This window comes from Trichosurus vulpecula, chromosome 9 (genome assembly GCF_011100635.1).
Source record: "Trichosurus vulpecula isolate mTriVul1 chromosome 9, mTriVul1.pri, whole genome shotgun sequence".
Lineage (NCBI taxonomy): Eukaryota > Metazoa > Chordata > Mammalia > Diprotodontia > Phalangeridae > Trichosurus > Trichosurus vulpecula.
Window position 1 is genome coordinate 117,666,867 of NC_050581.1, and position 12,290 is coordinate 117,679,156.

At 38.0% G+C, this 12,290-nt stretch overlaps 2 protein-coding genes across 2 annotated transcripts in view; one reads left to right on the forward strand and one right to left on the reverse strand.

Annotated features, from left to right (window-relative positions):
• Positions 1 to 12,290, forward strand: part of ARIH2 (ariadne RBR E3 ubiquitin protein ligase 2) — a 65,312-nt gene that overhangs the window by 27,413 nt on the left and 25,609 nt on the right. The window lies entirely within an intron of this gene.
• On the reverse strand, positions 10,044 to 10,385 carry LOC118830829 (eukaryotic translation initiation factor 1-like). Its single transcript, XM_036737817.1, has one exon. It carries the CDS (start codon positions 10,383 to 10,385, stop codon positions 10,044 to 10,046), a length of 342 nt encoding a protein of 113 aa, XP_036593712.1.

The window sequence follows — 12,290 nt, forward strand, 5'->3', positions numbered from 1 at the left end:
CTAAGGTCCAGGAAAAGTACTGTGAGAAAAAATTTTGAGAGAGAAAGATGAGATGATTTTGTACCTAGTGGAAGTCAGGAAAGGTTTTCATGGGTAAGGTGGCCTTGAAGGAAGGGAGAGATTTTAACAGATGGAGATGAATGTAGGGACAACATGAGGAAAGACTTGGTGACAAAATGGGAGAAAAGAGGATGGGCAATTGCAAGTTCAATTAGTTCACTTTGAATGGAACATAGAGTAGTGAGAAAGAAAGCTGAACAGAGATATCAGAGGCTTGTCCAGGGCCTTGAAATGACAAGAGTTTAAATTTTATTTGCTAGTTACTTTGTTATATTTGCTAAGTCAGAGAACCTAGTGTTCAATCTGTTTCCATAAGTTTATTCCATCCCAAAACATTTGTGTGGCTAAAGCCTTAAATATATATTTTTATTTAGAAAATATTGATGTGGGCAGTGTGGATTTCATTAAAAACAAATTTCTGCTCTTCTTGTAGCTGTGCAGCAATACGGCTTCAGTCTATTCTGTTACCTTGTAGAACAGAGGTGTCTAGCACATTTTCACACAACAAACGGGAATGATTTGAAATCTTCCTTTACATACATATGCCTACAACAGCTGTGTATATCCTCAGTGTATATTGTGATTATTATGTACTAGGTTTTGTATAGTGTTATGGTTTGGGGGCATTGGGAACCCCAGAATGTAAGGGAACAGGGTGTGGTATCAGGCCTTCTTTCAGTCCCAGAGAGGATTTATTCTGTTACCAATAGAAGCTGGCCAGATTTTAAGGACTCTGTTCAATTTAATGAGGATGAGGTGAATATTTTTATACCAAAGGAAGATCTGGATGTTATCTAGGAGTGGCCAGTAGCCTGGGGTGGTCCTGAGGTATTGGAGAAAGGGATCTAGATGAGATTAAGGATTGTCAGGTAAGCTGATTAAGTAATCTAGGTGTACTGGTGTGGGCCTGATGCCTTGGACAGAGGCACTAGTGATCTGGGCTACTGAAATGTATGGGAAAATTCAGGGACTGGGTTGCTTTCAAAGACATGGTGTTTTCCTTTTAGGGGTTCAGATCTCATCCCCATCACTAGGGGAGTTGCTTTTCAATTCAGTTTAATTTAGCAAATATTAAGCATCTGGTCATATGTAAAGCACTGTGCTAGGCCCTGGAAAGTATGATTTGAACATCGTGGTTCTGTTCAAACTGTATGTGATTTACAGTAACATGTTTGGTTGTAGAATCTTTAAGGCAAATGACTTTTCTTGGCTAATGTAGATATAGAACAGGCTACCTTTTTACATTTGTCTGGTTGAGCCATGTACAGTAACAGAATGTATTTTGTGGTACTTTTTCACATTTTTCAATTGGACCCTAAAATGGGATATATTCAGTTATTGAATGGCCTCATTGACTCACTAAGAATTTAAAATTCCCATCCGTGTAGCAGATATCAGTGTTATGAAGGTACAGTTTGTGATTTCAGTAAACTTTTGGGGAAAATACAGTGTTTTCACATTAGTTTCATATGGCAGTTGTGAATTACGCAGACAAAGTAGCCCCATGATCTTTTTCAAGTTTGAAGCCCTCTCACTTAGCCAGGGCACCCTGAAGGACTTAACGGAAATGGTTGAAGATGACAGCCTTCACTCCGCTCTGAATGAAAGTCTTAACCTGTCCAGAGACTTCATGGCTTTCTGAGTCACTACTCAATTGTGGATTCACTCAGAGGAGAATGATTTGAATACTGTACTCTAGTGAGGTCCATGATGGGACCAGTTCAGAACCACCTTTATTCCTGTAATGGTTCAACACACATTTTCTGAGCTGTTCCATGTAGGCACTGTTCGGGAGATGAAAGAAGTATAAGACAAAAGTCCTTGACATAAAGATTCTAGTAGGAGGGACAGGGCACATAGAAGAAGTGAAGCAACAGTATAAGATGACCATATTAGCTGTATTACAAGCCAGAATATGTCTGATGATGAAGAAGGATGCAAAATGAGGGTAGGACTGGACACACTGATTTGCGAAAGAACTACATAGAAATTTTATGTGTATATGTGGGGGAGTAAGGTGTGGGGAGATGTTGCACGTTGAACCTAATGAATAAAATACACAGCTAGACCATCTGATTCAGTTGTATAAAAATAGCTCCTTTACATGCAGTGATTTCATCTTTATAATTACTGATATTTGCCTGGCACTTTTATTCTAAGAACATAAAAGTTTTAAATATATCCACTGCCAGGCTCTGCCCTACAAGGGGAAAAAAAATTAATACAGAGAGAACTATCTTGCGTGAAGTCACGAAGCATGTTGAAATAGAGCCAGAAATAGAACTCTATGCTTTTAATTCTTGATTTGCTGCTTCCGTCACTAAGGCTTTTAATTGGTAGACAAGGATGATTCTTTATAATAGGTCGCAGACAAATAAAGTTTGAGAATTTTTTTTCTGTAGGCCAGAGAAGGCATTGTCACACTCACTCTCTGAGATCCAGAATTATGTGAGCCCAGGAATACAGCTGCCATTTTGCCCTTCCTGTTTGTGATTGTTAGTGTTCGCCTTCTCTCTTAAGTTATATTTTATTGCTTTTTGTGTATATTTTGTAATTATTTTTCTCCTTATGTAGATTATGTCCCCATTAGAATGTAAGCTCCTCAAGAGCAGGGACTCTTTCTGTTTGTGTTCCTGGCAGGATCTTTACATGTAATAGGCCTTTAAATGTTGGTTAAACTGCATTAAAGATTTAAGAATATTCATTTTCTAGGCTTCTGGGATTCTTTAGAATCTTTGTTTCTATTTACTATAGTAGAAAAAGTTGGCTTTTAAATCCCTAGTGTTCTTGACTGCTGAACTTTGTGTAGGGATTATGTCTTAATTAGTTGCAAATACTCAAGGAGGATGTTGAAATCAATTTCCATCTGCCTAGGGGTTTGGTTTTTGGCAGTACAGTAGGTTAGCAGATGATCAGAAAAGGAGAAAACCAGGTTAAGACAGGGCTAATTTTATACACTGGGAAGAAAGAGAATCATGGAGGCAGATCCCCATACTGGCATGGATGCTCTTGCATGAGTGCTGGCTTTTTGAATCTCAGAATTCCTGGTGGTTGTCATAAACTCTGAATATGTATGTAATTCCTGAGCATTTCCAGAAGTAGAAGTAAAAAATACACATGAATAAATGTATTTTTTATACTTGCACCATTGCTGTGAAGTACTTTGAGGTATATTGCTATAATAAAAGTTTCTTTATACTGAAGGCTTTGAAATGTTACTTGTCCAAGCATCAGTCTTATGTGTCTGAACAACTGATCACCATAGATGCATTTTCCTAGTTTTGTTCGTAATAAACTTCATTGTTGACATTTCATGATAAATGTCACTGTTCTTATGAAAAACTTTACAGAACGCAGAATGAGGCAAAAGTTCCCATTCCTTTTATTTTAAGATTCTTCTTATCTAAAGAGGGATTTCTAATCCCTGGATTATGGGTATGTTGAGATTTTTAGGTAGCTTCCAGTGGCATAAACACCATCTTTTCCTAGGAAAACAAGTATCAACTCCTGCCTAATTTTCCCTTAAGTATGTTTCCAAACTAGGAATTGCTACAAGATTCTCATTCAGACCTTCCTCACTTCCTTTACCTGCCCTGCCTTACCACCCCTTCCTATGAGCCATAGTACTCCAGGATTTCACCTGTAGAAAGGGAAAAAAAACCTGTCTGACTTCTTAGGAATAATTCAACACTGGCTGCTTTTGCTATGAGCTTGAAGTCCAACCAATGTCGATTTTGTATCCTCAGAGTTACACTCTTCCAACTTGAATTTCAGCCTCTGATTTTAAATGACTGTATTTATTTCAAATCCAGGCCACTGTATTTGTGAATAACATGAATTGTAAATAATATTTTATCTAGCTGGAGATTTGTTAGCTTTAGAGCTAAAATAGACCTCATCTGTCTTAATTGTAGCAGTTTTATAATGGGCCAGGTGTTAGTGGTCAGCATAAAGGACATATTTTAGGATATATTTTCTGGAGTGCCAAAATCAATACAAAGATCATGTGACTCTCCTGTCAGGCTTGAATATTAAGTAGATAGCATGAGATTCAGGGCACCCCAAACTGTTGGGGTACAAGGTCGTCTTGAAAGAATTTGTTCAGGCAGTTTCCAAATCAAATAAAGGCATTTATTGAGGGTAACATATACACCAAACAGCTCAAGGGAGACCCCAATTTAAGGCATCCCACCCCAAGGGAGAGGGGAGAACGCCGGATTAAGGAAGGTTCTCCTACTCAGGAGAGGCTAGGGATTTTTATAGTGGAGAACCCGTTTTGTGAAGGGAGATGAAGTGATCAGGTGTTCAACCCTGGGTGGAGGGGCCTCAGTTAGTGTGGGGATTTGTTTGACCATCCCACTTGAATCTCATTGTTTCCTAAAATGGCTTTATGTGGGACCTGACACCATGGGCTTCTCATTGATCCCTCTATTTGGATCTCTTCAGAGATATCTGAAAATTAAAATTTTTGAAGCTTTGTTTTGAGTGATCTTAATGCAAGTCTTAACACAAAATCCCAAAGTTGGAAAAGACTTTAAGTGTCATCTAGTCCAACCTGAACCAGAAGCATGAGTCTCTTCTGAAATGTTCTTGATAAGTAGTATTGGAAGTCCTTTAATGATACTGACTTCACTACTTTCCTGAAGCTGCATATTTCCACTTCTGGACAGCTCCAGTTATTTACAGAGGTTTACCTTACATTGAGCCAAAATCTGCCTCTCTCTGACTCTTTTTTTCTCTTAAAGGCCAAAGAAGAAAAGAAATCTAGTTTCTCTTTAATGAAAATCCCTCAGATATGAAAATAGCTATCATGTTAACTCTATTGTTCATTTCTCCAAATAAAAATCTCCAGCTCTTCAAGCAGTCCTCAGATTGCATGACTTTAAATCCCCTGGCCATCCTGGTTATCCTCTAGCACATGATTCAACTTGTCAACCTCCAACTTAAAGTGTGATGCCCATGATACAGGACAGATATGATCTGACTAGGGCAGAGAACAAGAGGATTATCACCTCATTTATCCTGAGCCCTGTGCTTCTGCTGTTCATTCGTTCTAAGGTTGCATTAGTTCTCACATCACACTCTCAGTCATTTTATGAGTCTATTTAAACAGCTTTTCTCCACAAAAATTCCTTTTTTTATCTCCCCTCCCCAAAAGCTACCCAATATAACAAAGAATATTTTCTTTGAAGAAAAAGAAGACAAAAAACATTAGCAAAACCAATCAATCCACTGGGGAAAAAAAATCTGAAAATATATGCAATGTTTCACAAGTGTGCGACACCCAACTCTGCAAAGGAGTCTGGAGACATTTCTTCTCATATTCTTTCTTTGGGGCCAAACTTGTTCTTTTTAATTTTGCAACATTCACTTTTGATTGTTTTGTGGTGGTTCTTCTAGTTTACATTTTTATAGTCCTGTATGTGGTTTTCTTAGCTCTGCTTACTTTACTTTGCATTAGTTCGTGTAGATCTTTCCATATTTGTCTGTATTCGTGTTCATCATTTCTTATAGAACATTTAATATTCCATTACATTCATGTTGCTTGGCAGTTTAATTCGAGTAACGACCTCAGTATCTGGTACCTTATCCTGCCAGGTGATCTTCAGAATCTTCCTAAGACAATTCAAATGGAAGCGATTCAGTTTCCTGGTGTGGTGCTGGTAGACTCTCCAGGTTTCACAAGCATACAACAATGAAGTCAGCACCATGGTTCTGTAGACCTTCAGTTTGGTAATCAGTCTAATACCTCTTCTCTACCATACTTTCCTCCTAAACACTGAGCTAGCTCTGGCAATGCGTGCGTCAACCTCATTATCAATGTGTACATCCCTGGAAAGTACACTACCAAGGTAAGTGAGGGCATTCAGAACTTCTCCATTTGCTATAACTGATGGTTCCACGTATGGATGGTGTGTTGGTGGCTAATGGAGCACCTGTGTATTCTTGGTGGTGTTAGGCCAAAATTAGCACAAGCAGCAGAGAATTGATCCATACTTCTCATAAAGCCCTCCAACATTGATTATTCCTATCATTTCCCATCTTTGCCATTTTGCTGAGTGCGAAGTGAAATCTCAGTGCTGTTTTGATTTGCATCTTATCAGTGATTTGGAGCGTTTTTTTAAATAATTGTTAATAGTTTACAACTAGGTTGCTCAGTGGATAGAGTACTGGGACTAGAGTCAAGAAGATTCATTTTCCTGATTTCAAATATAACCTCAAACATTTAGTAAGCTGTGTTACACTGGGCAAGTCACTTAACCCTATTTGCCCTAGTTTTCTCATCTGTAAAATGATTTGGAGAAGATCATGGCAAACTGCTTCAGCATCTTTACCAAGAAAACCCCAAATGGAGTCCCGAAGAGTTGGACATGACTGAATCACAAATTTTTTTTTTTTTTTAGTTAGGGGCAAACAAAATTGTTCATATTATTTGAATATTTATCTATTAAAGAATGGCTTTTGCTTTTATTTGTATCTGCTAGTTAGATACGTATATTAGATATCAAACCCTTAACATAGAAATTTGAGACAGATTTTTTTTAAATTCAATTGCTACTTTTTGTGGCCTAGACACATTTTATGTTTACATAAGCTTTTCAGTTTCATGTAGTCAAGGTAACCTATAACCTATTTGATAATTTTCAATTGCGTTCATCCCTTCTTTGTTTAAGAATACATCTACCCATAGCTGTGGAAGGTTTATGTATGATGTTTCTCTTCTAATTTTTAATGGGATGATTTTTAATATTCAGGATACATATTCATTTCACATTTATTAAAGAGTATGGTATAAGTTGGTGGTATAAACTTAATTTCTAGTAGGCCTCTTTCTAGTTTTCCCAGAGTTCTTTATCAAATAGGTATTTCTTTCCTCTGCAATTTATATTTTCTTTGGGTTAAACAAATTCTGGTTTATTGAGTTCCGTTATTTCTGATTCTGTCTTGTCTAATCTGTTCCATTGAGCTACTTCTCTATTTTTTTAACCAGTACCAAATGGTTTTGATGACTACTGATTTATAATATAGATTGAGATCTGGAAGTGCTATTACCCCTTCACCCTTAGCTCTTATCATTAATTTCCTTGATAGTCTAGGACCTGTTCCTAGTTCCCAAAGTAGGTGATACCACCCCCTGGGAGGCATTGTAACAGTTCGGGGTGGGTAGTAGTAGCCTTGGGTGCAGTTGAATAAAAATTGAATAAAAATAAGGGTGCGATAGAAGCATAAAGAAGAGAAGACAATTTTGAAAAACCATTGGTACATGTTTCATCTGTTGTGCAACAGAGTTAAAGTCATAGTAATTACTTTATTTTTCAAATAAACACACAAAATGCAAGTTATAACTGATCAGTGATCAGGGCCACTGACAGGTCTTAACAAGCAAGTGTTGGCAGGTGAACCCATTGCATGTTGTTGGGAAGTCCAGCATGCAACGACAGGAATACGTGCATGTAATGAATTGTTCACAGTATGATACCATACAGTTATATGATGCAATACTGCAGCATCAAAATTTCAATGCAGGAAAAAAAACATAAATTTACAATAAATTATTAAATTTTTTAAAAAATTAAAAAATAGAATATTTAAATTATTTTGAAAAATAGAAAGTTTAATTATTTAAAAAATTTAAAATATATATTATATATTTTTTTGAAGTGATGCAAATTTTTAAAAAACCTGTTAAAGTGTTAAAGAAAGTGTGGAGAGCCAGCTATATCCTGATTAGGCCTCATCAGACCTCTGCAAGGCAAACTCTTAGATCTTTGCATGGCAAGGTCAATTGAGAATGTTCCTGTGCACGGCAAGGGCTAGTTTCAGGATAAGAAGACATGGCAAAGAAAACCGCCTTTGTAGCTAACTATCTATTTGGGAGATGACAGAAATATTTCAGTTTGGTTATCTATATGCAAGGGAACATAAATGTTTCAATTTGGTTAGCCTTGAGTAAAATTAGTGTCTCACTCGTAGGACCAAGAAGATAAAAAACTTACCCAATGCTTTATTGTACTTTTCTTTGAAGTCAGGATGACTCAGTAACTAACCTGTATAAAATACTGTCAGTCACTCCATTAAAATCTGTCTATAGCATGACTATATGACTCACCTAGCCCCATGTCTTTGTCTTTTTGTGTCCATTTCTCCATCGTATATTCATGCCACTGCTGGTACAAGAAAGTAGATTTCCAGAGGGGCCCTGAGTAAATTTTTTTTTTTAAGGGGATGGTAGACCAAATAAGTTTGAGAACTTCTGGTGTCTTTCATTCCTACAAATTAATTTTGTCAAGTTCTATAAAGTGTGATTGGTATAACATTAAAACTATAAACAGAAGAACTGATTTCTAAAAATTCATCTTGCATAGTTGATTTATTTTCTTTTTTTTTTTTTGAGGGGTGAAGGCAGGGCATTTGGGGTTAAGTAACTTGCCCAATGTAACATGGCTAGTAAGTGTGTCAAGTGTCTCAGGCCAGATTTGAACTCAGGTCCTCCTGACTGCAGGACTGGTGCTCTACTCTACCTAGCTGCCCCAGTTGTTTTGGTTTGTTTTTTTTTTTTCGGACTTAAATTTCATCTTTTTAGGTTCTCTCAAATGTTCTAGCCTCTTAAGATATTGTGTATTGATTCTGTGTTAGCTCTCTACCTTAATGCTCAGTCATCTCTGAGTGTCATAACATGCCGTCTCTGTCTTCATCCAAGTCGTTAAAAGAGGCTGATCATAGCCTAAATGAGGGCAGAGTTATCATGACACCCTGAAGATTTCTCTACCAGCTAACATTGATCAGCTTGCCAGGTCCACTCACTCTACCAGTTCTGGGTCCATCTAGCTTTACTGTTATCTTGTCCCCAGGTGTTTCCTGAGGTTCAGATCATCACCAATTTAGAGCTGGAAGGGATCCTAGAGGCCATCCATTCCAGGCCCTTCACTTTCCCAATTAAAAATGAGACCCAGGTCCTCTGATTTCAAATCCAACACTTTGACCCCTGCTGCTGTGCTGTCTGTGTCACTGTGTCTTAAAAGGCCCCTAGGTGCCTGACTGAAACGCAGCTATACTTTGGATATAGCATTTTCCTGACTTGCTAGCCTATGTCTAACATTGCCCTGCTTAAGAGAAAATACTTGGAATTCATCCCTTCTCATCTCTGCTTAGAAACCTTAGCTATCTTTAATGCTCAAGTCAGTTTCCACCTTTATGGGAACCCATAAGTGATTTCCCCTCTAGTAATATCCTTTGCTTCATCAAAATACCTTTTAATTTTTATCTGTGTACTTAAGTCTAGAATCTTATTAGAATGTGAACTCATTGAGGGTAGGGACTTTGAGGCCATTGCTACATGATATATTTATGACAGCATCAGTTCTGTTTTTCCCTTCTTCATCTTTATATATTTCACCACCATAATTTCTCCTGAGGTTCTGAATTTCCATGCAGTGAGAAAAGCAGATTTTCTTGATGGACAGTACCATTCCACTGGTGTTTTCTTAACCTAATCTAATTTAAACAGGTATATCCTTCCATTGCCCAATTTTGGTGTGTTTTAAAGATATTTTATCGGTGCCTTTTGTTTTTTACAGTTATTCACAGTTATTTCCCATTATAGTTGTTTTCTACCATGTATCTCAGGGTTCTTAAACTTTTTTATGCTGATCCTTTTGGCAATCTAGTGAAATCTATGGATCCCTTCTCTAAATGTTTTAAATGCATGAAATAAAATACATAGCATTACAAAGGAAACTAATTGTATTGAAATAGTTGTCGATATACATATGTGTGTATGCATGTGTGTATATTTCTTTTGGGGGGGGGGCTCTTTTCAGTTTATTACATGAATGAGTTACACTAGTCCAAGTTAAACAGCGGACCCCAAATGGTTACATTATACAAGCTGTGAGGTTTTTAAACTTGTGACAAGGGACAGAAGGGAATTTTTCTACTCATTGCAAGAAATCCTCACTTAAGCTTCAGTGAGCCACAAGCACTCAAAACCCATGAACCTTCAGCTGGTCAACCTTAGCCAGTCCAGTCTTGACGAGGAACTGGCATGTGTTCTTGCGCTGGTCACCCTGTAGCTGAATTACTTCTCCATATTCTGGATGCTCAATTACAGTACCATTGCAGGCAAATTTCTTCTTAAATGCCTTCACTAGTTTCTTTTTATCATAATCATCAGCGATCCCCTGGACAGTAGTGAGGGTCTTCCTGCCATTTCTCTGTTGAATTCTTATATGGATATAATTCTCAGTCCCAGCAGGAAGCAGGTCATCACCCTTACTTGCATCAGCAAAGGGGTCGAAAGAGTGGAGGTTCCGGATAGCGGACATACGATACGATTCCTTTTCCTTGGTGGAAACGGCCAGCGGAGTGGTGGGAGAAGGCAGGCAGGGGGGACGGAGCATTGGGAAGCAAGGGGGCTCGAGGGGGAGGCTGCTGAGTCCTCCGCGGCGGCTCAGTGACTGGGCTATTGTATGTATACTTCATGGAAATAAGATTAAAAACCCTTAGTCCTGCCCCTGTGAAAGCCCCACAGTAACAAAAAAAAAGAGTTTAGTAAAATAACCAGGGAATAAGTCCCACAGCTCTGTACCAAGAAACATGTAAGGAAGTGTCCGGACATTTCATCCTGCTCAGATTTGATGTTGGAATGAAATGAGGCACTTCTTGGACCTTTCTTGTCATGTCTGTACTTCTGACTTGTCAGACTTTGCCACCATGATTCAGCTGCTTTCTTACCCTGGATCTTCCCTCACTTCCTTTGGCCTTTCACCTTACAACATCCCTCCACCATGCCAACCCCGCCATGGCCCCTCAAAGGTAGCTTCTCCTCCCTCCTTCAGCTCTCTTTTATTTCTTGTCTTCCTCCATGAGAACATAAATTCCTTGAGTACAGAGATTGTCCATCTTTTTGCTTCTGTCTCTATCCCCAACAATTAGCACCGTCCCAGGCACGTGTTAAGTGCTTAATAAATGCTTGTTGCCTTGCATGCCTGACATTGACATTGAACATTTAACAAATGGAAGGTTTACCTAGCTCTAACATCGCAAGAATATGCCACCAGGATGCAGAAAGACATAAGCATCCCTTGTTTCCATATGAGTTGTGTCTGGTCAGCAGGGCAGAGTGTAGTGACTCTGTGTCTTCAGACATCCACGATGTCTTAGGGGTGCCAACCTTGTGGAGTTTGAAGCTTTGGGTATCCTGGAAGTCGCCTCAATACAGACAGAGGCCCCCAAGAGGCTGTGTCAGGTCCTGGCTTTGTCTCCTTTTCCTAACATATATTGGAGAGGGAGGGACCCCTCTCAGATACTGGTCCTAGCACTAAGAGGAAAATGTATTTTACCATCTATTCTGTGAGACCAAAATTGGTTGCTACAACTTACCTTAGCGTCATTTTTGTTTTTATTATTGTTGTCATCATGTACATTGTTCTGCTGGGTCTGTTCTCTTTAATATATGTTTGTTCATACAAGTCTTCCATGTTTCTCTGAGTTCCTTCTATTTGTCATTTCTTAGGGCACAGTGATATTCTTTACGTTCTCATACCACAGTTTGCTTAACCATTCCCAAAGATATCTCCTTTTCTTCCCTCTCCTCCAAATTTTTGTTACTACAAAAAAATGTTACTTTGAATATTTTGTTAAATGTGAGACTTATTCGTCTTTAACTTTATGGGGATATGTGTCCAGGAGTGGGACCTTTGTGTCAAAAAGTAAGAGCAATCATACATACATACATTAGGGGGAGACATACATGTAAATAATGTAAATGTAAATAATTGATTCACACACTACCCCCTGGAAACAAGGTATAGTGAAGCACTGTTGTATGATAGAGCTGTATGGATTCAAGGGTACAGGACCTGTGTTGAAATCCTCATTCTGCTATCATGTGTTCTGTAAGTATGTTAAAAAGTAATAGTAACTGACTTCATAACAGTTTAAGGCTTTTAAAGTACTTAAAGTACTAGCTGTAAGTATCAACTCAACAAGTGTTTGCAAAAAGTTTGTCTTCTATTTTCACACCTATTGCTTATTTACAATGAATTGTATTTTAAGTTTCAAAAATAAAGCATGCAAGTTCCTAATTAGTGTCCTTCTAACTGTACGCTATTTTGTCTCTAGAAGATGTGAGCAATCTCTTTTTTTTCAATTTTTCAAAGTTATTTTATTTTTTTCCAATTGCATGTAAAAAATTTTTTAACAAAAATTTTTTTAACATTCCTTTTAAA